General features: G+C 51.0%; 10 protein-coding genes across 10 annotated transcripts; 5 read left to right on the forward strand and 5 right to left on the reverse strand.

The window, feature by feature from the left end:
- Positions 1 to 225: 225 nt before the first annotated feature.
- L3040_009376 (uncharacterized protein) lies at positions 226 to 813 on the reverse strand (the record flags this gene model as incomplete). Its single annotated transcript, XM_007290246.2, has 1 exon — positions 226 to 813. One exon carries the CDS (start codon positions 811 to 813, stop codon positions 226 to 228), a length of 588 nt encoding a protein of 195 aa, XP_007290308.2.
- Positions 814 to 3366: 2553 nt separating this feature from the next.
- Positions 3367 to 5101, forward strand: L3040_009377 (uncharacterized protein; the record flags this gene model as incomplete). Its single annotated transcript, XM_007290245.1, has 10 exons — positions 3367 to 3509; positions 3599 to 3657; positions 3734 to 3852; positions 3905 to 3967; positions 4024 to 4048; positions 4113 to 4224; positions 4344 to 4396; positions 4451 to 4469; positions 4515 to 4684; positions 4758 to 5101. 10 exons carry the CDS (start codon positions 3367 to 3369, stop codon positions 5099 to 5101), a joined length of 1107 nt encoding a protein of 368 aa, XP_007290307.1.
- A 1438-nt stretch (positions 5102 to 6539) lies between these two features.
- On the forward strand, positions 6540 to 7898 carry L3040_009378 (uncharacterized protein; the record flags this gene model as incomplete). Its single annotated transcript, XM_007290244.2, has 1 exon — positions 6540 to 7898. One exon carries the CDS (start codon positions 6540 to 6542, stop codon positions 7896 to 7898), a length of 1359 nt encoding a protein of 452 aa, XP_007290306.2.
- Positions 7899 to 8263: 365 nt separating this feature from the next.
- Positions 8264 to 9605, reverse strand: L3040_009379 (uncharacterized protein; the record flags this gene model as incomplete). Its single annotated transcript, XM_066155947.1, has 4 exons — positions 8264 to 8466; positions 8517 to 9209; positions 9340 to 9502; positions 9558 to 9605. 4 exons carry the CDS (start codon positions 9603 to 9605, stop codon positions 8264 to 8266), a joined length of 1107 nt encoding a protein of 368 aa, XP_066010223.1.
- A 594-nt stretch (positions 9606 to 10199) lies between these two features.
- Positions 10200 to 12204, forward strand: L3040_009380 (uncharacterized protein; the record flags this gene model as incomplete). The annotated part of the gene is made up of 5 exons (XM_007290242.2): positions 10200 to 10757; positions 10819 to 11094; positions 11148 to 11429; positions 11478 to 11582; positions 11632 to 12204. 5 exons carry the CDS (start codon positions 10200 to 10202, stop codon positions 12202 to 12204), a joined length of 1794 nt encoding a protein of 597 aa, XP_007290304.2.
- Positions 12205 to 13269: 1065 nt separating this feature from the next.
- L3040_009381 (uncharacterized protein) lies at positions 13270 to 14549 on the forward strand (the record flags this gene model as incomplete). Its single annotated transcript, XM_066155948.1, has 3 exons — positions 13270 to 13424; positions 13620 to 13719; positions 13794 to 14549. The coding sequence occupies 3 exons, from the start codon at positions 13270 to 13272 to the stop codon at positions 14547 to 14549; spliced, it is 1011 nt and encodes a 336-aa protein (XP_066010224.1).
- A 532-nt stretch (positions 14550 to 15081) lies between these two features.
- L3040_009382 (uncharacterized protein) lies at positions 15082 to 16602 on the reverse strand (the record flags this gene model as incomplete). Its single annotated transcript, XM_007290241.2, has 4 exons — positions 15082 to 15590; positions 15715 to 15949; positions 16020 to 16162; positions 16281 to 16602. The coding sequence occupies 4 exons, from the start codon at positions 16600 to 16602 to the stop codon at positions 15082 to 15084; spliced, it is 1209 nt and encodes a 402-aa protein (XP_007290303.2).
- A 583-nt stretch (positions 16603 to 17185) lies between these two features.
- L3040_009383 (uncharacterized protein) lies at positions 17186 to 18112 on the reverse strand (the record flags this gene model as incomplete). Its single annotated transcript, XM_007290240.2, has 4 exons — positions 17186 to 17258; positions 17309 to 17818; positions 17872 to 17896; positions 17959 to 18112. The coding sequence occupies 4 exons, from the start codon at positions 18110 to 18112 to the stop codon at positions 17186 to 17188; spliced, it is 762 nt and encodes a 253-aa protein (XP_007290302.1).
- Positions 18113 to 19345: 1233 nt separating this feature from the next.
- Positions 19346 to 21334, forward strand: L3040_009384 (uncharacterized protein; the record flags this gene model as incomplete). Its single annotated transcript, XM_007290239.2, has 5 exons — positions 19346 to 19510; positions 19592 to 19880; positions 19942 to 20515; positions 20565 to 20663; positions 20713 to 21334. The coding sequence occupies 5 exons, from the start codon at positions 19346 to 19348 to the stop codon at positions 21332 to 21334; spliced, it is 1749 nt and encodes a 582-aa protein (XP_007290301.2).
- Positions 21335 to 23300: 1966 nt separating this feature from the next.
- L3040_009385 (uncharacterized protein) lies at positions 23301 to 24947 on the reverse strand (the record flags this gene model as incomplete). Its single annotated transcript, XM_066155949.1, has 4 exons — positions 23301 to 24027; positions 24133 to 24544; positions 24624 to 24689; positions 24800 to 24947. The coding sequence occupies 4 exons, from the start codon at positions 24945 to 24947 to the stop codon at positions 23301 to 23303; spliced, it is 1353 nt and encodes a 450-aa protein (XP_066010225.1).
- Positions 24948 to 24996: the final 49 nt, after the last annotated feature.

Consider the following 24996-nt stretch of genomic DNA (forward strand, 5'->3'; position numbering starts at 1 on the left):
CAACACCAGCAGCAGCAGATGCGCTCTTCTTAGTTAGGCATTGGCTTTATGATATGGGCTCATTATACCCAGGCTGGCGGCTGGTATCTGGCAATTTATGAAAGTCGTCCAGCCGGGCATACATGCTTCATGTACCGGTATTCCCATCAACTGGCATAAGCAGTGAAAGCCGGAAGTCGCTCATTCTCCTCGCAGACATGCCATATAGTACACGCCATGCAGACCTCACTCCACGCCCTCCTCCTTCTTGTTGGCCCCATCTACATCCTCCACGACCCCAAACAGGACCCTCAACCAAAGACTACAGCCTCTGCAGCCCACACTAACTTCCCCCTCACAAGCCGCGTCCTCCAGGTCGCTCTCGCTGATCAGAAAGCCCTTTTCGTCACCACATCTGCACCCTCTCCACCAAACCGCGTCTCCCTCTTGCTCCCCGCCTGAATTTCCATCTCCCCCTTCCAAATCGTCCAAATCTACCGTCTCGATGCCCGTGCGCCACTCCTTTTGTCCCTCTACCCCTCCCTCTTTATTGACACCTCCACCTACACACAGCAGCTTCAGCTCTTTATCATACTCCCTCCGCGTTTTCGGATTCGAAAGAGTAGAGTAGGCTCTCGTAATTTGATCGATGGAAAAAATCGTTTGCTTAGGGGCACATGCGGAGGTTGGAGTCTGGGAGGTCGATTTATCGGGGTGGTTCTGCAGGAGGGCACGCCGGTACGCAGTTCGAAGGGTTCGCGCCGGGAGCGTTAACTCGGCGCGGAGGGCTGGAGGGAGCGCAAGGATCTCGTAATAGGATGTTAGAGAGGCCATCAATCCATCTGCCACAGGTCGGTCTGGCTGGATACTGGACGCGTGGGACTGCTGGCGATAGTTTGGCGGCGTGATTCCGAGCCCGTCGTTGGGCTGAACTGCCAAGAGTCTTACCGTGCGACACGTGATATGAGGTATGTCTACAGGCAAAATAGGACTGGGAGAGTGTGGCAATGGGAAGTGTGATCCTGGGTCTGACTGGCACGGAATTCGCTTCCAGCCTGGAGATACTGGGCTTGCGATACCGGTATGGCTTACACTGTATGAGCAGTCGGGGTAAATCTCGCTTCTTCTGTATACTCGCTTCCTCCAACCCAATCAATCACTGTCTAACTTCCATTCCTCCAGGGGAGAAAGCAAACCCAACAAGCGACGTAAAATCTAAAGCGAGAACTACATTCACTGGGATCGCAGGTCGCAGCCGTTCACCCAAACTCCTGACCAAAATCGAAATACGATACTGGCCCACTGGCACACGAAGTGGGAAAGAATCGTTTGCGGCAGCGATAGCTACTGCCATCTGGTATAAAGATGGCAACGCGGGATATATTTACCAAATGGAAGGAAGGCTTTCGTCGCAAAGTTCCCATCTTCTCTTCCATTTATGCAAAACAAACACTTACCAGAAGGCCCATCAAGTAAACAAACCATCTTGTAGCTACGCATGATAGCACCTATCATAACCATGAGTCCTACCTCTCTCTTATCAACCGGAGTCTTCCTGCATATCCAAACCCATAGACTCCCATGCGACTTTCTTTCGATGTACTACCGGTACTACTGTAATAACAATGTCAAGGATTGGGCGTGGTTTCACAGGCTTCCGGATTCCCGGGGGAGAAAATCTACCTCGCATTAGCCCGCCACATCAACAGACCTCGGGCGATCCTAGCCTCAAAACGCGCGGGGCTTACTGTACTTACTACTAGTAGTAGTACGTAGCAGACAGGAGTTTCAAAGGAGATCCAAAACACAGCAAAAGTCTATCCGTGCCACCCTTGGAATCGTGTCTTTCACCAAGTACGGTACCACGGTACAGGTCTAAGTATTACCCCTCGAGGGTGCCTCAAAAGTGTGGTTTCCACTTTAAGCCCCCTGGTTACCCTACCCTCGAGGGGTAATACTTAGTTAGGCCTGTACCGTGGTACGTAGTACTTCGTACTATCCCCCCAAAAATAAAAGACAGACCCACTTGGTGAGCATATTTTGACCATAAAGCTGACCGCTTATTAAATGTAAAATGTAGCAAAATAACGTATATATTTGTTTTCTAGTATTCTATAAGTTCCCCGTGAGCATTAATCATTACTTGATATCGATTTTACTACGAGTTATATAAAACAAATAATGAACTCTTGAGGAACTGCCTCTCAAGCGTTAGGGTTACAACCCCCTGGTCAACCCCTGGTAAAAATATACTTTTCGTCTTTTACTACGTAAAGTACTGTACAGTACCGTACTACGTACCGTACTACTACGTACATGCAGTATTTAGGGTGGGGGGATACTATCCCCTCTACGTATGAATACCGGTACTACTGTACGTACTACGTACATATCGAAAGTATAATTTTGCAAAGGATCTTATCAAAGCTTAAACTAATTAACTAGCCTTGAAAAGTACTACGTACTACTATAACCAACTTCACTTACAGTATCTTCCGTCTTGCTTAGAATCTTTCCTTTTGCTTCAAATTCTTATACTACGCCCCAGGCGTAAGTATTAGCCCTCGAGGGTAGGGTAACCAGGGGGTTTAAAGTGGAAACTAAACTTTTGAGTCACCCTCGAGGGGTAATACTTAGGCCTGTACCGTGGTATCTTTAGGTTAGTATCTAAACTGTGCAGTTGAGTTGATAAGGCTTTGAGCCATTCAGAAACCACCGCTTTCTGATTTACGGGCCTAAACAAGGTCCGATATGTATTCATAGGGAGGGATAGTACTGGTATAAGAATCCAGCCTTGAAAAGTATCTTGAAGTTAGTATTTAGTCTGCGCAATTGAGTTCATAAGGCTTTGAGCCATTTACTGTAGAACCCACCGCTCTATGATGTATAGGCTTAAACTAGGTCAGACATGTATTCATAAGGGGGGATAGTCCTTTTATGTGTACTACTATCACTTCTTATGAATACATATCGGACCCAGTTTAGGCTTATATATCATAGAGCGGTAGTTAAAGGACTATCCCCCCTTATGAATACATATCGGACCTAGTTTAAGCCTATAAATCATAGAGCGGTGGTTTCTGAATGACTTAAAGCCTTATTAACTCAACTGCACAGGCTAAATACTAACCTAAAGATACTTTTTTTTTGCTGGATTCTTATAACTTGATTGGTTTAAGCCGTGGTAAGATCCTTTGCAAAATTATACTTTCGACATGTGTTCATGGGATAGTGTTGGTGAAGTGGAGATATCCCCGCTCGTGCGATGGTGTCGGTATCATACTCCGTATATGAATTCCTAGTCCCCCTCTCCTTTCTGCCTATCCATATCATATCCATATCAACCCTAGACGTAAACATAGCAATCGATCTAGCAAGTGCAAAACAATGGCAGCCGCAGCAACAGAGAAGACATTTGACATCCCAAAGAAATACAAGGCGGTCGTGTACGATAAACCGGGAACGATATCCACGAAGATCGAGGAGCTTGATACACCTGAGCCCGGGCCTGGAGATGTGTTGGTTCGGCTGTGCGTGCTCCTATCCTTCCCTCTTCCCCTGTACCCAAGTCGTGAAAAAATCGTCAAGAACATGAAAGCTGACGTATTCTGGTGAATAGAACCCACTCAGGAGTCTGCCACTCTGACATGGGCGTAATGGAGAACTCGTGGCGCGGACGTAAGGCATCCTGTCACCCGCAGATATTCCCACAGGAGAGCAGGAAACCAGATATACTGTATTGATAGTGACATAGTCCCATACCCAACACTGCCTGGACAAGTAGGAGGGCACGAAGGCGTGGGCATTGTCCACAAGCTGGGCCCAGGACCTGAGAAAGGGCGAGTCAAGGTGGGGGATCGAGTTGGTATCAAGGTATAGACTTGGTGTGATTGCAAGGAGAGTGAGGAAACTGAATACGAATTAGTGGGTCGCCTATGCGTGCGGTGCTTGTCCGCCTTGCTTGGAAGGAAAAGATGGCATTTGTTTCGTAAGTTCTTCCCAGCATCGTGAAGGCGTGCCTGGCTAATGAGTTTTGACGGGCAGAACCAGAAGATCTCGGGTTACTATCGTGAGCGCTGCGAATCCATTAGGACCACGAGAAAATAAGGGGCAGGCGTTAATGATTCGATTAGATCCTGGAACATTTCAGCAGTACGCTCTAGCACCTGCCAATTACGTCACACCGATTCCAGAAGCATTGGCCTCGGAAGCCGCCGCTCCTATGCTTTGCGCAGGTATCGCATCGTGAGTGCTGTCTTTTCCCTTTTTTCTTGTGCACTGCTGCCGTGAAGAAAGAGGTCGCAGATTCGGCCGCATGAGAAGTCGAGAACAAGCGAACCGAAGCTTACCCGTTTTCTATGTAGATATACAGCCTTGCGCAAGTCAGATGCGAAGAGCGGACAATGGGTGGTTATCTGTGAGTGATGTTTTGATTTCAGTCAGAGATAGTGATTGACTGATATGTGAATAGCTGGAGCTGGTGGTGGGTTGTAAGTATCTGATTCGAAATCTCAAGTCTCCCGCTAATTCGATAGGGGACATCTGGCTTGCCAGATTGGGTCGAGAGGCATGGCTTTAAGAATCATTGGAATTGATCATGGTAGTAAGGAGGGCCTGGTCAAGGAGTGTGGAGCTGAAGTGTTCATCGATGTGACAAAGTTCGATGATAAGACAATTGCGGAAGAGGTTAAGAAGGCGACAGGAGGTTAGTCGACTGCGAGCGATTGGGGGTTCTTAATACAAGCCAACTGGAGCCTCTGATAGCTGACTTGATTCAGGGCTCGGAGCTTCAGCTGTAATTGTATGCACGGCCTCGAACAAAGCCTATGCTCAGGCACTGGATTTTTTACGATATGCAGGGACTATGGTCTGTGTTGGTATGCCAGAAGGAGACTTTGTCCCAATTGCAAACGCATTCCCGGCCGTAATGGTAAGCATGGAGTACAAAATCAAGGGATGCGCAGTAGGAAACCAGCGAGAGGCTCTTGAGGTTCTGGATATGGCTGCACGAGGCCTTGTCAAAACTCGCGTGAGGTTAGAAACGATGGAGAAATTGACCGAAGTCTTCCAAGAGATGGCTGAAGGGAAGATGCAAGGGAGAGTCGTCCTTGATCTTCAATAGGCGGTCCAGTTGCGGTGCGTATGATGAAAATGTACAGGAGTGTTACATACTGGTGGCCGGCAAAGTTGAGGAGCATTTTAGGGCCGAAGTGGCAAACTCAAACCAAGTAAGCTCGAGGCACGTTCGACATTACCTCTATTCAATACTTCCCGTGAATTAGGACACTGTTTCGAGAGCCAATTCACTGTCTGAGAGAGCTGAAGAGATGAAGGCTGGCGGGCTGCTGCTGCTCCATTCTACTATAGCGGTCCCAAATGGCTGCTAACCTCCTGCCAATTCAGCCACTTTTGTGCCTTCCCCCCGTCTCTTCGCCATAATTCTTTTCCAGAAGAATGTGCAATGAGACCGTGGTCTGAGAAGAGGAACTAATTCTGATACCGTTGAGATCGCTGTGCCGTGGCTGCGTTGGGGCAGCATGTAGTTGGGCGTCACTTGACGTATGGTCGATGCAAATAAATCCACGACCACGGTGAGCCGGTGTTGGGGACATGAAGTGCTTGCATATCCTGCCAAGTGACCGTCTGCCGAGTGGTTCGAGCCAGCTCTGGGGTACTAACAAATAATAGCAAACCAACAATTTCAAGCCAAAAGCTCACAAGAGCTGCGATACCTTGACTCGTACGATAGATAGGCCTCAGAGTCCTTGTTGAAAGAGCAAACTCACAAGTGCTCTCATAGCGGAAGAGCCAAGTTCCTAGTCTGGCCTGATTGTTGACCGTACCCTTTTCACTAGGCTGGACAGGCTCTCCTGGAGAGAGGGGGGCCAACCTCTGCAAGGGCAATGCGCTTGACAATGAGAGCAACATCGGAACGGCGTCTCTCTACGGCGTCTCTCTGCGGCGTCCGAGTGCAGACGTGAATGTGGCGAAGACAGATGATAGACGGGCTTGCCGCGCTGCTAAGGGTTGGCCAGCGGAGAGTGGGAGTTTGTGAGCGATGAAAGGCCCGGATGAATGTTGAGGTGGGTAAAATATGTGAAGTGGAGGCTCAGCTTCTTGTCAGCCTTGACGTCTCGCTAGCCAGTCACGGGGTCGGATCCCTCAACTACAGAGGACAAGGCTTTCGGTCACGATTTCGGTCACGATTTCGGGTCACCACCAACCTTCATCCTCCCCTCTCCAGCCTCTCCGGGTCACAGCACAGCATCGCATACCCTCTATTGCCCTACTGTACTCACCCAATACGAACCCTTGTGTACACAATTGTTTTCCATCGCTCTTCCAGCCGGCCTTCCAGGCGGCCAGCGGCCAGATATCAGACCTTTTCCTAACAGCCAGCAGGGCTTAAGCGCCTAGAGATGTTCTTCGAAGTGACTCGGGAGCGATTCCTCACATGCACAGATACGCAAGTATCTTTGCGTTGCTACTATATAAACCGATACATGTCGCGATGGTATCCCTAATCCAGCAGATCCTCCATTACCACTATCCTCACCCACATGTCTTCCCCGATCTCGAGCTTCAGCAAGCTCTCAATCAGCCAAAGAATGCAATCGTCGCGTGACCAGTTTGAAGCAAAGGGCAAAGAGAAAGCCATCCATGAGGAACCTTCTAGTTCCGAAGAAAGCTCCGATGAGGAATCCGGAAGCGAAGAGTCCGAGGAGGAAGCCGAGACGGCACAGATTTTTGCACTCGATCATTGCCGACAACACGGCACACGCTTTGCATTCCAGATCGCATATGCCGAGGTAGAGAGATACAGCATTCGACTGGGCACCACAGAGTCTGGACGCTCAACTTGCTCTTGCGCTGGGGGAGGAAACTGTCGCCATATCCAATGGTTTCTCAACCAACTCTCACGCACAGGAGCCTATTCAATGGGCGGCGGACGAACTTCCGTCACTCCTTATGACCATATATCTCAGATTGGCCTGGGTAACTTGTGTGAGGACCTTCAGTGGGAGCTCAGGGAGGGCATGGATTCGGACACTGAGGAGACCCAATGGCAGCTTAAGAAGGTCTTGTCACCTCCGAAGCCTAGGCGACTGGTCGGGGGCTTGGTCAAGGAAAAAATGGACGCTGTCCGCGATATCATGGCAACATTTTCTGACGTTGATACGGATCACTTCAGAGAAGATATCTTCGATTCATCCCACGACGTTACCATGGAGCCTATCCTGGTCAGGCGTGACTTGGAGGCCACAATTGCCAGGGTTCTTATCATGGACGACAATATCTTTCGGCAATTCAACACCCTCATTTCCCACAATGTCCGTGCTGCGGCATATTTCGAAAAAATGGGTATCAAGGCAAAAAACGTCCTTGGTCTTCTGGACGAGTATTGCGAGGTCGGTCCAGTCTCTGGTAAACACGATTTGATTTGGAGTGCGCAGACACTTGTTGATATTGTGGATGAAATCAGTATGAATGTCACCATTAGGCAGCCTTTGGACGTGGCGTCTCGTAGCGAGGCAGCGAAATCATTGGTCTCAATCCTCTCAATGGTCGTCAGAGAGCGGAACCACGACTGTTATCAGCAATCTACGTGGCCAAGATGCCGCCCTCACGGAGAGCAATCGATTGATCGCAACCTCTACGAGCGTCTCATTGGTTCTACCTCCCGATCTAACCCTGCTGGCGGGACCTTTGTCATCAAGGCCTTGCAGGACCTCCCAGAAGCTCAGCATTTTGTTGAAGTGCTTGAGGAGATCCTGGCTCTCCTAGAAACCATCGGTTGGGGTCCAGCACCTCAGTCGTACCGAGACAAGCTGAGCGGGCTCATTGCCCAGCTTAAGGGTGGTTCTGTAGGAAAGAGGTCGGCTGGTCCCGTGGACAGGAAAGTGAAGCGTATGAAGTAAGTATCTTGTTGCGGAAGGTACCATTAGGATTGTCCTATTATGATTGTCACAATTTTTCAGGGGGTCTTTTCTTTCTCAAGATATAACCACTCGCAATGTCTCATTATGGTGCTCATAATTTCTATACGTTATTTACACAGATATTGGCCAATTTGATAGGAGGCATTTTGTTTAGCAGTTATCCATGCCACACATTTATTTCTTCGTCAAAATTATTTATATAGACTCATTGAGACATATCTGCACGGCTCGAACTTCTCTTACACCTGGCCCATTCTGCGCCGTGCTTTTGATCCCTGTCCTTTTATGCCACATCAGCTTCATCCTCGGCACCGCGCCAAAGTGCCACACCCGCCGCAACATCTTCAGACCATGTTCAAACCCGATTTCTTCTCCATTTGAATCGCCTCATTATCAATCAAGATAACCGGCTTGCCTTGCATCTTGCCTGAGCGGACAAGTTCGACGGCGTTTGGAATCTCCTTGATGCCGTTGAAAAGATTGGTCTTGACCTTGATGTTGTGTTTGGATACGACTTCCAGCATTTTTTTGCATTCTTCCCTCGAACCTGCTGGCATTAGCACCAATGTACTATGTCGGAAGTGACAGCGAACTTACTGGTTAGCGAGCCATGAATTCTGATGTCCCTGAATACCAATTCTTCGAATGGGACAGAAACGTTCGTCGGCTGAGCGATCTGCACAAGCACACCATGCATCTTCGTCACCGCAGCACCTGTCGGTGCCGCCGTCTCATGCTCGCTAACGTTCACCGTCGCATCGGCCAGCCGTCCCCCCGTAACAGTCTTCACCTCCTCCACAACCTTCTCCTTGCCACCTCTTGCATCCACAACAAAATCAGCACCACACTCTTTAGCCAGCGTCAACCCTTCATCCCTGGCATCAACAGCGACAACATTCAGCCCCAAAGCCTTTGCGAACTGTATGCCAAGATGCCCAAGTCCGCCTCCAGCCCCAATGATCGCAACGATCTCCCCTTTTTGCAAGCCAGCGCGAATCAGACCTCCCCATACCGTGACGCCTGCGCAGGCTAGAGGAGCAGCGGATTGGAATGACAGGTTCTTAGGCAATTTGCAACATTCCCTCCCATCGACGATTTCGTACTCAGCGAAGGAGCCATCGCGTGTTACGCCTAGATAGCCGCCAACGTTTGGGCAGTATTGCGTGTCACGCTCTTCACGTTGGCACGTTGTGCATTTCCGGCAGCGGTGATAGGTTAGAGAACAGAGGACTCGGTCGCCGACTCTGAATTCGGTGATAGAGGAACCGACTTTGACGACGGTGCCGGAGCCTTTTCCGCGGAAAATAAGTATCAATTCTCTTTCGGCTTCACAAGGGCCGAGGGCTTAAATGGGATCTCGAATACTAAGACACGAGCCCGGTCCTAAGTAAAGGAGAAAATGAGATGAGATTTTGCTGACCTTCGTGAGAGGCGATACAGGGGAGCTGGGTACCCATTATGCCGTCTGTTACCATACCGTCTGTATGGCAGAGAGAAGCAACGGCGACCTTAACGAGCATGTCGTTTTCATTGAGCTCCTTTCCGGGGACCGGGACTTCGTGGATCTCGTAGGGTTTTTTGAACTGGTATTTACCTGATAAGCTATCGTGAAGGGAAAGCGTGGAGATGTGGGTCTACCTCGACCACCTGGGCCGCTAGCATCTTTTCGGGAATGTTTTTAGCCATGTTGAATAGCGATGTGAGGAAATTTTTGGCTCTAGCAGTAGGGTTTCGATGGAAGAAAGTTGGAATTGGATGCGAGGGCATATATTGCTTGCTATATAAGTATCTATTTACCAATACTGGAACCCCTCTTCACATCCATCCGTATGGAATGCTAGCTAGCCCTCGGCGATAAAAGAGCTTGCTTGACGTCAGGGGCCCGAGAACACGGTTCTGATTTCTTTTTTATGTAAAAAAACACAGGAGTTCATCAGAAAGACAGAAACATTGGATTTTGGACTCAGATTATTGTCCAACGGATATATTTCCATTCATTCATCAGAAGAACGAGGGAAGCAGCGTGATGTGGAGGCTTACGGAATGGAAGCTATTTCCTCCCACCCCTGTTGATATATCTTGGCGCGGGAATACAAATGCGCCAGGTTCACGTCACACATCTCAACGTCAACGTCAAGAACAGATCCCATGAAGTGAATTTTCACTAGACCTCGCCAAATTCATTGCGAGCCATCTTTTCGGTTTGTTTGCATTCGGCTATTTAGCGAAAGAGGCTCGGCCCCGTATAGGAACCGTGGTGAGATCAGTTAATCAGTTACGATGCGGGACTCAGCGGAGGATAACACACTTCTGTCGAAGCAACGCCCAGAGGAAGAGGTTACCTCCCCCTCTGAGGACTCCACGCATTCGAGAAGCGCGCAGATATGGAGCAAAGCTATAGTGATCATCTTCGCGGGATTGATCATGTACTGCACCTTTGGCACGCTATTTGATAACCTGCTTCTGATCTTTACAGCTCGGACTGCCAACACGGCTTCCCTGCCTGGGATTGAAGGTGATGGAAAAGGGAACGTGGATGCAGCGAAGAAGGAGAAAGTACCGCAGTATTTTCAGACGAGTCCGGAGCTCTGGGCTGGGCCTACGGCTACCGGGCGAGCACCGTTCATGGCTCAGACAAATGCGGTGTCATTTGCTCCGACGGTTACCTTCATTCCTAACACGCCGTTGCAGACAGCGATGCCGATCGTGGGACAGAAGAAGAACAATGAGAGTATCTTCCATTTAATGGGGCAGTTGTCACCGTATAGCCCGAGTCCAGCGGGGTTTGGGGTTTCGGAGTATCCGCTGCCTCCTGGGGCTAATATTACGCAGGTTCACGTAGGTGTTCCGCTGGAGATCCGTGTTCGAGGAAGCCAGTGTTGATGATTTTCTTCATTAGATGCTTTCCCGTCATGGGTCGAGATATCCCACCTCGGGTGCCAATGTAAATGTTTTCGGAAACAAGATGGCCAACCTCACCGGAAAATTCCAAGCCGAAGGTCAGCTTTCATTCTTGAATGAGTGGAAGTATGAGCTCGGCCGAGAGATACTGGTTCCAAGAGGGCGACAAGAGCTGTTTGAAAGTGGAGTTTTGCACTACTACCTTTATGGGAAAATGTATAATCCGAATAGTAAGATTATCGTTCGGACAACTACCCAAGATCGGATGCTGAAGGTATATCTTCCTCTCTTCCTCATTGATCATCATTGTGTTAACATGACCTCTAGAGCGCGGAGTATTTCATGGCAGGCTTTTTCGGTCTCGAATGGACCAACAATGCCACCATCGAAGTCATTATCGAAGCGCCGGGCTTCAATAATTCTCTTGCCGGCTACGACAACTGCAACAATGCAAACAGCTTCCGGAACGCTGGTGGCAACAACGCGACTGCTGAATGGGTCGGGGTCTATCTCAAAGACGCAACGGAGCGTTTGAGACCTCTGGTTAAGGGCTATGAGCTTACGATTGAGGATGTTTACGCGATGCAAAACATGTGCCCATATGAAACTGTAAGCTATTCCACAAATCTTTTCCGAGACTCCGCTAAAGATTAGCAGGTGGCTTATGGATACAGTGTCTTCTGTGATCTCTTCACTTATGAGGAATGGGTTCACTTCGAGTATTCTCTTGACCTCTACTTCGCAGGAAGTTCCAGTTTCCAGGTTCGTATTTCGCTCACCAATCTATCGCAACACCATTGACACCCTCTAGTCGCCAACTGGTCGCGCAGTCGGACTCGGTTATGTCCAAGAGACTATTGCCCGTCTCCAAAACCACACGCTCGGCTACTCCGGCTCCCAAATCAACACAACCCTGGACTCTAGCACGGAGACCTTTCCCCTAAACCAAAGTCTCTACTTTGACTTCTCGCACGACACGAATATCATGAGCATCCTCACCGCCTTCGGCTTTAAACAGTTCAATGCCTTCCTCCCTGCGACGCACTACCCCGGCCCCCACAATCTTACGGTCTCCCACCTTGAGCCATTTGGCGCCAGACTCGATATTGAAATAATCAAGACTCCTTCACCATTGAGTGCTCAGCGTGTATATGAAGAAGGCGAGGAGACCACGTATATACATTTCATTCTCAATCAGCGGACTCTGCCGCTGGGGCTAAATTTTCCCGAGTGTGGTGCGGATAGGTTGGATGGATGGTGCGAGCTTGAGGCGTTCTTGAAGACGCAGGAGAAGGCGGAGGAGCTGGCAAGATATGATGAAGCTTGTAACGGGGACTACGAGGCTGTGCCTTATGGTCAAGTTGTGGATGGTGCGCCCATTTGACAAGGGGGGGTTGAATGGCCAGTGTAAGAGATATTTGCACGGCTTATAACAATATGGGCTTGTTTACGAGGAGCTCACCCGTTTGTATGCATGTATAGGTATGGTCTATAAGCATGTATTTCTCAGCAATGGCATGGCAGCTCTCAAACCGCTACCTGTAGCAAACACCTTGCTTCAAAGCCCATCTGGATTCAAACTAAACAGCCTCTTTCGAACTCGAATCTCGGATACACATAAATGCGCTCCAAATGGAACATCTCGACTCAGCAATAACCATCCCTCGGGATTTCGGAATGCAGGGTCGCCCGCACTGCCACGTGATAGATATATATCCCGCTACCGCACATACCGACCTATTTACTGCATGTGTCATCGCTTCTAGCGGCCGAGACGCTCAACCGCTCACCCGCCGAAATCCCATCAATGCTGTTATAGACGGTAATAAATACCTATTCCCCCTTTTCCCATTCGCACAGACCCGATCAGTGGCGGGAATGTCGGATTAAGCATTCTCGCTTGGTGGTAGCCTATAATTATTAGATCTTGGATCTAATTTGAAGGCGCCTACTCCGGATCTTCTCGTGGAGTCCCATGATGCTGATGTCCACGGACGGGTCGGGGGGCTCGAGTACCTACTTGGGTCTGTAACGGAAGACCGTGCTACGCAGCTCCGGAGATGCAAATTCCTTCTGTCATTAGATTGGTACTGTTGCGTTAGCGTCGTGTTTGCGCATTTTGGCATTTGCATTTGAGGGCGGTGATCAGAGAGGGAGGGCTACTTGAATCAAGCCTCATGCCATGTCTTGCTTCTGCTCACTTCACCTGGCCTTCTTCCTTTTCTGCCGTGTTTGACAAGGAAATGCGTATCAAAATCGGCTTTTCTCTCACGTCCGTTCTCTCTGGCTCAGGGCAAATGTTGGCGGTTTCGTGGAGGCATCTGAGCTCTTTCGTCCTCCCCTTTTCTTTAGGATTGGGATTACCCCCAACTACGGACTTCTGATAGAAGTCAAGTCGCGATCAGTACGGTCTATACGCACACGATCGATCACATATCAAGCAGGCTCAATGCCGGACTCTACCTCCAGTTTCGACGTAGACCGCTACCTCAACCGCCTCATCCCCCGCTCGTTCCTCTCCCACCTCCCAAAGCCGATATCCTGGTTCCTCGGCCATAGATCTACCCCCCAGAAGCCCATTGGGAATATACTCATATGGTTCTGGTAAGTACAACTTTTCTGAATATCTGTTGCCGGATCTGGGCTGTCTCGAAAGTATGCTCCGCGGCCTGTTTCCCCAAAACATACATCTCTCTACCTGCTCTTGAAAAAATGGGAAGGAAAATGATGGAATATATACATATACGTATACATACCAAAAAAAATAGACATGCTAACCTAAGAGTTTGTTTCCTTCAGGGCCTTCATCGGCGCATTCGCCTCCATACTAATCATCGAAGCCGTCTTTCAAAGCCGTCAATTGAAATCAGATGGCGCGCCTATCGTGATAGCCAGCTTGGTTCGTGAACCCACCCATCCCCTCCCCCCAGTGCCGCCTCCTCTTCTTCTCTGCCTCAATCTTTCCAATTCTAGATCTCAATTGCTGATTCGGGCGCCCGGGAGAAAAAACAGGGCGCAGCAGCTATTCTCGAATTCTCAACCATCGACTCCCCCCTCTCCCAGCCCCGCAACGCCTTCCTCGGGCAGCTCATCTCCTCCCTGATGGGCGTCTCCATCACCAAACTCTTCGCGCTCTCCCCGTCCTTCTCCTCCCTCCGCTGGGTCGCCGGGGCGCTCTCGGTAGGCCTCGCCTCCGTCCTGATGGGCGTCACGAAAACGATCCACCCGCCGGCCGGCGCGACGGCCTTGCTGGCCGCCACGTCCCCGGAGATCGAGAGGATCGGCTGGTTCCTGGTGCCGCTGGTGGTGCTGGGCAGCACGCTGATGCTGGCCGTGGCGTGCCTGCTCAACAACCTGCAGCGGCGCTTCCCGCTGTACTGGTGGACGCCCGAGGATCTCCGGCGGTCGGCGCGGAAAGGAAGCGAAAGCGGGAATGTTGAGGCAGGCGGAAGCCCGAAAGCGGAGAGTGCTGAGAAGGCGGGTCTTGATGTCTGTGGCGAGGCCGGTGAGGGTGAGGGTGAGGGCGAGGATGATAATGAGGTTGTGGGTGCGGGTGCGGAGGGGAGGATTGTGATTCACGGCGACCGGGTGGTCGTGCCGCACTGGGTCAGCCTGGACGTGGAAGAGAAGGCCATGTTGGAGCTTCTGAGGTGTAAGCTGGGCGAGGTGCCCGCGGGGAGGCTGGAGAGGGCTCGGACGAGGGAGTCTGAGCAGACGCATGTTCAATAACTGTTTCTTAACCGGAGACGTCGCCGTCTATGCATGCGAGCCCTGTATATATACATATACATATACATAAACATATATATATATATATATAATTAAGTAAGTATATAAGGTGCAGCAGTACTTACCTCACTTTACAACCAACCAACTACCTAACCGACCACATCTTATCAGATTCTCCGATATGATATTCTTCACCTCAATTCGAATCAACCAAATCAAATATGTCATTTGCTTGGCGAGAAAAGAAAGGAGCAGGTAGAGAAGAAATAGCAGCATTAGTAGATAGCGCATGATTTTTTTTTTGCGGCTAGTGGCTCCTCTCCGCGGTAGGTAGGTAGTCTTCGCAGTTGCTCTGCTCGTCATCAAATAGATATCAATTAATGCAGGCAGCTAGCTGGCGGGCAGTTCGATCCGTAAATAATAGGAATACGTGTATTTTCAAATAAGGTATGTTGTCTACATGACCCACTTCCACCATCCATCTCGCCCCCATCTTTCCTCTTTTTCTCTTCTTGTCCTCCTACCCTACCCTCTAATCCTTCCAGCCTCTCCGCCTTCCGATCTCCTTCACGACGTACACCAGCCCCAGCAGGACCGGGACCTCAATCAGCGGGCCCACCGTGCTCGCCAGCGCCTGATCCGAGTCCGGCCCATACGTCGCAACGGCAACGGCAATCGCCAACTCGAAATTGTTGCTCGCAGCCGTGAAGCTCTGCGTGGCCGCGAGCCGGTACCCGAAGCCCAGCTTGTGGGTGACGAGCAGCGTCAGGAAGAAGATGACGGCGAAGTACACGAACAGGGGCGCCGCCACGCGGACCACGGAGACGACCTGGTGCACGACCTCGCGGCCCTGGGACGCGAAGAGGATCAGGATCGTGAAGAGGAGGCCGATGAGCGACCAGGGCGCTGCCCACTTCAGAAAGACGCCGTCGTACCACGCGGGTGATGCTAGGTTCCTGAGCGTGGCGCGCGTGAGGATCGCTGCTGCCAAGGGGATGCCGAGGAATACGGCGACGGATTGGGCGACGACGGGGTATCCGACTGTACGACGCCGGGGAGTCAGTAATTGCCTGGCTGATAGGGAATAGTATCGGAAGCAGATTAAGATATGCTGGGAAAAAAAAGAGGGGGGGGAAGGGGGAGTGGAAATCTTTTCGTGACGTACTGTCAGTGGTTTCTTCTTCGCCGGAGATGACTCGGATGAAGAGGATGGCGAGGGGCGCGTAGAGAACGATCTGCAGGAGCGAGTTGACGGCCACCAGGATGGCGCAGTACTCGTTGTCGCCGCCCGCGAGCCCGGTCCAGATTAGAACCATGGCGATGCAGCGTGCCAGGCCGACGAGGATAAGGCCTTCGCGGAGACCGGGCTTGTCGGGAAGGAAGGCCCAGGCGAGACCGAGCTGTTGCGAGCTGTTAGTCGTTTGTTGACTTCGAACGGAAAGTGGGTTTCGGGGAGAGGAGGGAATGCACCATGAATAGAGGCGCCACGATCCAGTTAACGATGACACTGAATAGAATCTGTGCCCAGATTTCTCTTTTGCGGAGGACCTGGTGGAGGGTCTCGAAGCGAACTTTGCACAGGATGGGATACATCATCACCAATAAGCCAGCAGCTGAGATGGCGTCAGTTGGTATTGGTTTCTAACTTATTTCATCTACATATAGCTCACTGTGAATCTCCACATTGAAAGAGGAAGTCAAGTTAAAGATATTCGAGAAGGGGAAACATACCAATTGGCACACTAACCCGGACAAACTTCCCTTTCTGGAGCGCCGAACTGGTGCTCGGCACGAAGTTCCCCAGGAGAATGCCCACGGCCATCGCGAGGAAGATCCATAGCGCGAGGAAGCGGTCCAGCCATCCCAGGCTCTTGAACGCTGAAGTCTTGGTTCTGTTCTCGGAATTCCTTCCGTTGTCGTGTTCTGGGAGCTCTTCTGGTATGCTGGAGGAGGGCTGGGCTTTCTCAAGATCTGATGATCGGGATGCGGCTTTCTCGTTTGGGTCTGGGACTGGGAAAGCGAGGGTGGCGGAACAAGAGGGTCGAGTTTCCATGTTTGTATTGTGTGCGTATAATTCTTGTCGTGGGGAATCGTAAATATTGGCTCACGATCTTTTCTGATGCGAGGCGATGTAACGCTTTCCGAGTCTTGTTCAAGAAATTTCCAGAGTCAACATCGAAGATCGAAGGCCAGGGGCGACTCGACCTTTAGCGAAGAACAAGATACTATTGTCCACATGGCCAGGGGTCTAGCCGAGCCAATCAGCATCGGGAAGTGACATTCATTGCCAACGCGCCACCAGGTAGGTAGGTACCGTTAGGTACAGGTAGGTACCGGTACCTACTGAATATCCCGCCTGCGATTGTAGTAAATATCCCCGTGCCGTATTAGTCACTCACTACTGGTACATCTATCATATCATTGGTAACTTATGGTCATTCTGGAGGTTGTAAACATAGTCTGAGCAGTCGGGTTTTATGATCGTAAGGGTTGAGTTACAAAGCGTCACTCGCTAGTCCAAACCTATGGATTACTACTTGCCCACCTACCGCTCAATTACGTGTGATGGCATTATTCACCATGCGGGCGGAGGTAGCCCGATGCATACTGTGGCGAACCTCGGAACTATTCGCAACTCAAGCAATATCGCTCAACCATGGAAGACCTAGCTTCTTCATCTCGACCGCAAGTTGAAAGAGGTAATCCAGGCTACAGCTGTCAGCCTCAGTCAGTTACAGCAAATGAAGACACCAACTGACCTTTCAGCCTGTGCCTTCGCCTTATCGACCGTATCGCCCCAAACATACAAGCCGTGTCTCCTAACCAACACCGCATAGGTGTCCGGGTATTTCTCCATAGCCTCCTCCAAACTCTCCGTCAAATCCTCCTCAAATGGCGTATTCTCAATGACCGGGATCCTCAATGTATCATGGTAGCCTAAGTTCCCCTGCTTCCGATAACCCTTTCCAAATGCCTTAATCTGTTCAATGTTATTGATCTCAAACAAGCGGTTATTGGAAGGGGCGTTTTCGAGAAGCAAGGTGATCAGTACGGCCCATTGAGAGTGCGAGTGGATGCAGCAGCGCGCGTTGCGTTTGGTGAACGCGGCCATAAACAGGGGCGTGCATTGTGAGGGTTTGTAGTGGGGTGGAGAGCGGAGGTAAATGCGCTGCTTGGGGTCGAGCTGGGCGGTGATGGAGAGAACGTAGATGTCTGAGGGTTGCATCATTTCTTTTTGTACGCCGGAGGGGGCGAGATAGACCAGGTCGCTGGAGGGGATTGAGAAGCGAGCGGATTTATATGGTTGAGGGAGCTAACATACTCATCTCGGATACTGGCTCCTCCCCCTATAAGGACATTTGTTAGTCTCGGGCTATGAGAGAGAAGACTTGGGAGAGTGAGTTCAGACCAGTTCCTGTCACCCAGCCCAAGTGCCAGAATTTCTTGCAAAGCTCTGGGATGAGATTTGCAGGGTGTTTCCTATCCGCAGACTGTACCAAGTGGTCATTGTTGTCTTTCGGGTCTTGAGAAGTGGTGGTAGTGGTGGTAGTGGTGGTGGTCATGTTGTTGATGGGGCCCAACGGTCAGAGCCAGGACACGAGTTATGCTATTGTTTTGCGAGTCGGAAGTTCATGAAGTTCGATCTATTTTGATAGCGGGGTTAGAATATGGGGCTTCTCGCAATTATATTTATCCGACAAAGGTGTCTGGGGAAACCAGGCAGTCGTTGCTGTGGCATTTGCGTATGCGTTTGTTTGCGTTTGCGTCTGCCTCTGTACCTATTCCTGCTTTTGACCGGCTAATGTTGTATTAAGGTATAGTACGGTATCAATTCAATATCCCAATTCCTCTGACATCGCTACCTATGTCTGACAACTAACTGCCTGGCGCAAGCAAATGTCGGCCATCAGCTACCGTTGTTGTATATTATACCGGTACCGGTATTCGTGAGTCGAGAGGCCAGCATATCTGTCCCCATGTCGCAAATCATCTCAAATAAAAAGTTAGATTTACTAGATCGAGGCGTAGCCAACCATACAGAGCGTTGCAATCGCCTTCCCCAGTTTCAAACGATCAACGCATGGGGACAGATATGCTGGCCTCACGACTCAACCGGCGCAATTCTGTCTGTCCTGCATTGCTTATCTTATTTGGTGCTAGAACCTTCCTTGGAGCGGCTCTGTTGATGTGGGTCACAGAAGGATTTACCTACAGAGTATATTGTAGTACTACCGGTAGTGTACAATAGGTAGCAGAGGTAGGTACGTAGTACCGGTAATAGCTGTCCGTAAAGGCCAGATGAGAGAAGACAAAGCGCTTAATCGTAGAGTCTGTTGATAATTCCGAATTTAATCCGCTTTCCAGATAACCTGCATTGACCCTTTATTGCAGAGTTGAGTGAGCATCTATCTTACTTCTAAGTAATTGATGATGATTCTGATTCCATGCTAGAAAGAAGTAATCATAAATAACTCTATCTTCGGACCTCGATTCTTTACTTGTACGAGCCACTCACTCCACTTCCCTCTCGCGCTGCCGAGCCACCCCAGCTTCTGCTTACAAGAGGACACCTGGACATTTAGCTCTCTCCACTGGTTGCCGCGACTACGTTATTAAAGCCACCACCACCACCACCACCACTACTTCAACTGTCATCGTCTCCATCTCCCATCTCCAATCCCTTTCTGCTTGTCATTCACCCATCGAGCTCTGGAAGCAATACCGCCCACGCCAGTCTTCTACCACAGTCGACGCCTTCAATCATTAGTTGATCCATTCCATCTCTTGTGATCAAGATGCGTCTCTCTACTCCCGCTGCCCTTGCCGCAGCTGCAGTCCTTTCTGGGACTGTCAAGGCTGATGCTCAGGCTGTCCTGGCCGAGGACAGCTCCTCTGCCACAAGTGTCGCCGGTGATGCTCCATCACCTAAGACGGATCTTCCAACTCTCCCCACTTTCACCGTGAGTTTTTTTTCCCTCGGGTATTCCCTTCGCGAGATGTCCTAGTGCGCGGTTGAGCAAAGCTAATGATCCTACGTGCAGCCTTCCACTATCAAAGCCGACTTCGTGGAGCAGTTCACAGACGATTGGGAGGCAAGATGGAAGCCGTCCCACGCCAAAAAGGACACCAAGGGTTCCGACAAGGATGAGGAGTGGGCATATGTTGGAGAATGGGCTGTGGAAGAGCCACGAGTCTTCAAGGGAATGGAGGGCGACAAGGGCTTGGTTGTGAAGAACGCTGCTGCGCATCATGCCATCTCTGCCAAGTTCCCTAAGAAGATCGATAACAAGGGCAAGACTCTCGTGGTTCAATACGAGGTCAAGCTCCAAAGTGAGTACCTATACCAGATCTGCTGGCAAAAGCTCCGGCCAGCCTGGCTAATCACCTGTAGACGGACTTGAGTGTGGTGGTGCTTACTTGAAGCTCCTCCGGGACAACAAGGCTCTCCACCAGGATGAGTTCTCCAATACCTCCCCCTACGTGATCATGTTTGGACCCGATAAGTGTGGCTCCACCAACAAGGTTCACTTGATCATCAACCACAAGAACCCCAAGACCGGCGAGTATGAAGAGAAGCATTTGGCATCGGCCCCATCGGCCCGTATTGTCAGGACGACCGAGCTCTACACTTTGATCATTCATCCTAACAACACTGCTATCATCAAGTTGAACAACGATCAAGTCAAGGAGGTCAACCTCCTCGAGGACTTCTCCCCAGCTTTCAACCCCCCCAAGGAGATTGATGACGTGAAGGACACCAAGCCAGACGACTGGGTTGATGAGGCCAGAATCCCAGACCCCGAGGCCAAGAAGCCAGAGGACCACGATGAGGATGCCCCATACGAGATCGTTGACGAGAATGCTACCAAGCCTGAGGACTGGCTTGACAACGAGCCTGTCACCATCCCCGACCCAGAGGCCACCAAGCCCGAGGACTGGGATGATGAGGAAGATGGAGACTGGGTGTGAGTATCTCTACCTTGCTCGGATAGAATTGTATTGACAACTTTGAAGCGCCCCAACCGTCAGCAACCCCAAGTGTGAGGAGGTATCTGGTTGTGGAAAATGGGAGAAGCCAATGATCAAGAACCCGGCGTACAAGGGGAAGTGGACGTGAGAATCCCCAAATCTTTCAGCATCATTCAATGCTAATCTAGGGAAGTGCACCATACATTGACAACCCGGCCTACAAGGGTGCCTGGGCCCCCCGCAAGATCAAGAACCCCGACTACTACGAGGACAAGCACCCGTCCAACTTGGAGCCCATGGGAGCCATCGGCTTCGAGATCTGGACCATGCAAAACGACATCCTCTTTGACAACATCTACATTGGTCACTCCGTCGCCGACGCTGAGAAGTTCGCCGACGAGACTTTCAATGAGAAGCACCCGGTTGAGCAATTGATTGAGCTTGCCGAGAAGCCAAAGGCGGATGATTCCAAGCCCACCAAGTCCCCATCCGACCTTGTCTTCAAAGATGACCCTGTCCACTACGTCAAGGAGAAGCTTGATCTCTTCTTCACCATCGCCCAGAAAGACCCTATCCAAGCCATCAAGTTCGTGCCTGAGGCTGCTGGTGGGCTCGCCGCGGTCTTCGTCACCCTCATCGCCCTCATCATCGGTATCGTCTCTTCCAGCGGCTCGTCGACTCCTCCTCAAGTCAAGAAGGCTGCCGAGAAGGCCAAGGCCACTGCCGTGGATGCTAAGGAGAAGGTCGTAGAAGCTGCCGCATCTGGAGTAGATAAGGCCAAGGCCGAGAAGCGTGCGACTCGCAGCAGTTCATAGAGGGGGAGATGTGGTTGATACCTAGCGAAGATGACAGTATGAATTTGGGGTTGATGTTCAAGTAGTTATTTAGGTTGCGAGCTTGGCAGTGCTTTGTAATGGGAGCATTTCTCGTTCTTTTTTCCTTCAATCCCCGATAATTCAGGCAAGATGGAGTATCTCTGCTGCTGTATTTTTCTTCTGGGGATACATTGGTACTTGAGGCGCACAAAAAACTATTGAAATGAAATCCAAGTCTACATGGGTTTTCTATTAATCGTGATGATTATTTGAGCTGGCATTGGAGCGCCTCTGTCGAATCGTATGTAGATACCGGGGCCTATAAGCGAAGACCACTGCCCCCTCTTCAAGATTCCTTCTCTCAATCATCCAATGACTGATTGGGCTTTCCTTCCACCCCTCCGTGTAAACCTTCTCGCTTATCCAGTGTCCACGCACCCAGCACATCACTCCCCCGCAAATCTTTCTTTTGCTAAGGAACCGATCGATGAGATGGTTGGATAGATAGATAGATAGATAGATAGGTAGATAGATAGATAGATAGATCAATTAAACCGACCTCCTCAATACTCAATAAATACCTTTACGAAAGTACTGATTTTTTTTTTAGAAAGAAATAAAAAATAATTTTTTTTTAAAAAAAATATATATATATATATATATAAATTATAAATAACAAATAACAAAATAACAAATAACGAATAACAACAAGATTAAAAACCAACCAAACCAAACCAAATCTCCTGCTCTCCTTCCCTTCCGTTTTTGAATTGGTTGGGGATGGATGTGTGGATGTATGAGGATGGGGGTGGGGATGGGGATGGGGGTGAGAGAGAGGGAGAGGGAAAGAGGGAAAGAGGGAAAGAGGGAAAGAGGGAAAGAGGGAAAGAGGGAAAGAGGGAAAGAGGGAAAGAGGGAAAGAGGGAAAGAGGGAAAGAGGGAAAGAGGGAAAGAGGGAAAGAGGGAAAGAGGGAAAGAGGGAAAGAGGGAGAGGGGAGGGTGAGGGAGGGAAAGGGAGGAGAGGGTGAGGATTAGTGAAGAAAAATAGAAGGAGATGGAGGGGAATGATGGAGGGGAAGATAGGAGGAGGGGGGGTGGGGATGAGGGTGAGAGCGGGTGAGGGAGAGGGAGGGGAGGGAAAGAGGGAAAGAGAGGGGGGAGGAGAGAGGGTGGGGATGGGGGTGGGGATGGGGGTGAGGAAAAGGGAAAGGGAAAGGAAGGGAGGGAGGGAGAGGGAGGAGGAGGGAGAGGGTGGGGGTTAGTAGAGGAAAATAGAAGGAGATGGAGGGGAATGATGGAGGGGAAGATATGAGGATGAGGGTGGGGATGGGGATGAGGGTGGGGGAGAGGGAGAGGGAAAGAGAGAAAGAGAGGGGGGGAGGAGAGAGGGAGAGAGAGATGTGTAGGTAGGTAGGGGAGGAGGGGGGTGGTTTATGCGATTCTATATTTAAAAGAAGGGGTGGGGGGCTCTGTTTGTTTACTTTCGCTAAAGGAAAAGGGGAGGTGAACTGGGCGTGGAAATGGAGAGGAGAGGAGAGGAGAGGAGAGGAGAGGAGAGGACGGGAGAGGAAAGCGGGGCAGAGGAGGGTAAAAAGTTTTAGGTAAGTAGATATGTAAAAGAGATAGATAGACAGAAGATGGATGGATGGATGGATGGATGTTTCATTTCATAGCTCTGCTCACTTTAATACGCTTTCCCCTTCTCCATCTCGCTTTTGCTTCCAGCTCAGGCCAGCTTCGGTAGAGCAGTGGCCCAAGGCAGGACCAAGAGTCTGTATGACCCAAAAGAACGTCGAATGCGGCGGTCGTCTGATCATGATCACAACCATTCGTCCCGTCCTCAATATCAATACTGCCTTCGCCCCAATCCTCCCACCTACCCACTAGGGCGGGAGGCAATATCTCCACCAACATAGCGGCCTTCATCCTATCCCATTCTACTCCACCCCACTGCCTCCCAGCCCCTTCATACCTGATCCATGGGAAATTGCGTGCTCTCCTCGCTCGTGCCTAGCTTCCCGATCATCTCTATGGGTGCTCTAACTCCCCCCACTTGTTGCGCCCACCGCTCCGGCATCACCCCCTCGAACGCGAACTCGCCCCTCGCGTTGCGCACCACCTCCCCCTCCTCTGTGATGATCGCGTCGATCAGCTGGTGCGGCGTCACGTCGAAGCTCGGGTTCCACACCGCGATCCGCTGGTCCGCGATCGCCACCCTGTGCGTCTCGCCTGGGACGACGTTGCCGTCGGGTCCGACGACCGCGCCGGTGACCTGCGTCAGTTCACTGCCGGCGCGGTCTTCGATCTTGATGCTTGCCCCGGTGAGCGTGAGCAGGTCGATGGAGGTCGTGGGTGCCGCCACGATGAACTTGATGCCGTGGTAGCGCGCCAGTACCGCGAGAGCGTAGGTCCCGATCTTGTTGGCCGTGTCGCCGTTGCGGGCGACGCGGTCCGCGCCTACGATCACAGCCATGATGTTCTTCTCTTCCTTGTAGCGGTCGAAGAGCGCGCCAGCCATGGAGTCTGTGATGAGGGTGGAGGGGATGGCCTCGTAAACGAGCTCGAAGGCTGTGAGCCGTGAGCCTTGGTTATAAGGGCGCGTTTCGGTGCAGAAGGCATGCGAGAGGTAGTTCATGCTGTGTAGGGAGCGGATGATGCCGAGGGCTGTGCCATGGCCAGAGGTGGCCAGGGAGCTGTGTATTCCACGTCAGTCGGATCACTCGGTCAAGACCTGGAAGAGACGCAGAACTGGTTCCGCCGCGGGAAAGAGAGTGGGAACAGTGGAACAGGGAGGATACCCAGTGTTACAATGCGTCAACACGCTGATCTTCCTATACGTGCAATCCAGCGCGCCCTGCGTCCCCGGCGGACTTGTCGTATAGTACCGCAACTCATCCGTACCATCCACCGGCGTGACGACCGGCTCCTGTTGTCTCCTCAGATACTCAGCGCCGTAGCGGCCAATCTTTCTGTTCGTCGCTAAATCATCCTCTAATATCTTCTCTGCAGCTTCGATGTACGCAGTACGGATCTCGGATATGGCAGTGACCGGGGAGGAGGAGGAGGAGGAGCAGATGGAAGAGGCAGACGTTGTTCGCGATTTGAGAAGCGTAATGGCGTTCGAGAGGTCGACGGCCGTAGGGCGTGAGCCCATCAAGTAGTCCAGGCGGGCTTCGATGAACCTCACGAGGTCCTCTGCAGAAGTCGCTCCTAGAACTCTCGTCAGCATTAGCCCCCATTCCTCACACACCATCAAAATCAAAAAGGAGATGTGGGAGGGACAACCAACCATCCTTCGCATGCTCCAACTCCACCGCCAACGCGAGAGCTGCAACGATAGCAATAGCGGGGGCACCTGTTCAGTTCACACCTTAGCCAGCGAACATCGCATCTCATCCCTCCCCCCCCCCTACGCTCCTACCCTTCCACTGTCCGAGTGTCCAGAGAAGGCGGACGTAAAAGTACCTCTCACGCGCATGGCCTTGATACATTCAAAGGCCTCCTCGCAGGTCGACACGTTGTCGTAGGCGAATTCGTGGGGTAGCTTTATCTGGTCGAGCACTTCAAGCTTGCCCCGCACGTACTTGATCGCTTGCAAGCCGTGGTGCGCCATGGCGGAGAGCGGAGAGATCCGTGTCCAACGTCAGTTGTGTGTATCTGTA

This window comes from Drepanopeziza brunnea (genome assembly GCF_022702325.1).
Source record: "Drepanopeziza brunnea f. sp. 'multigermtubi' strain 214-2 chromosome Unknown ctg19, whole genome shotgun sequence".
In the NCBI taxonomy this organism is placed as follows: Eukaryota; Fungi; Ascomycota; class Leotiomycetes; order Helotiales; family Drepanopezizaceae; genus Drepanopeziza; species Drepanopeziza brunnea.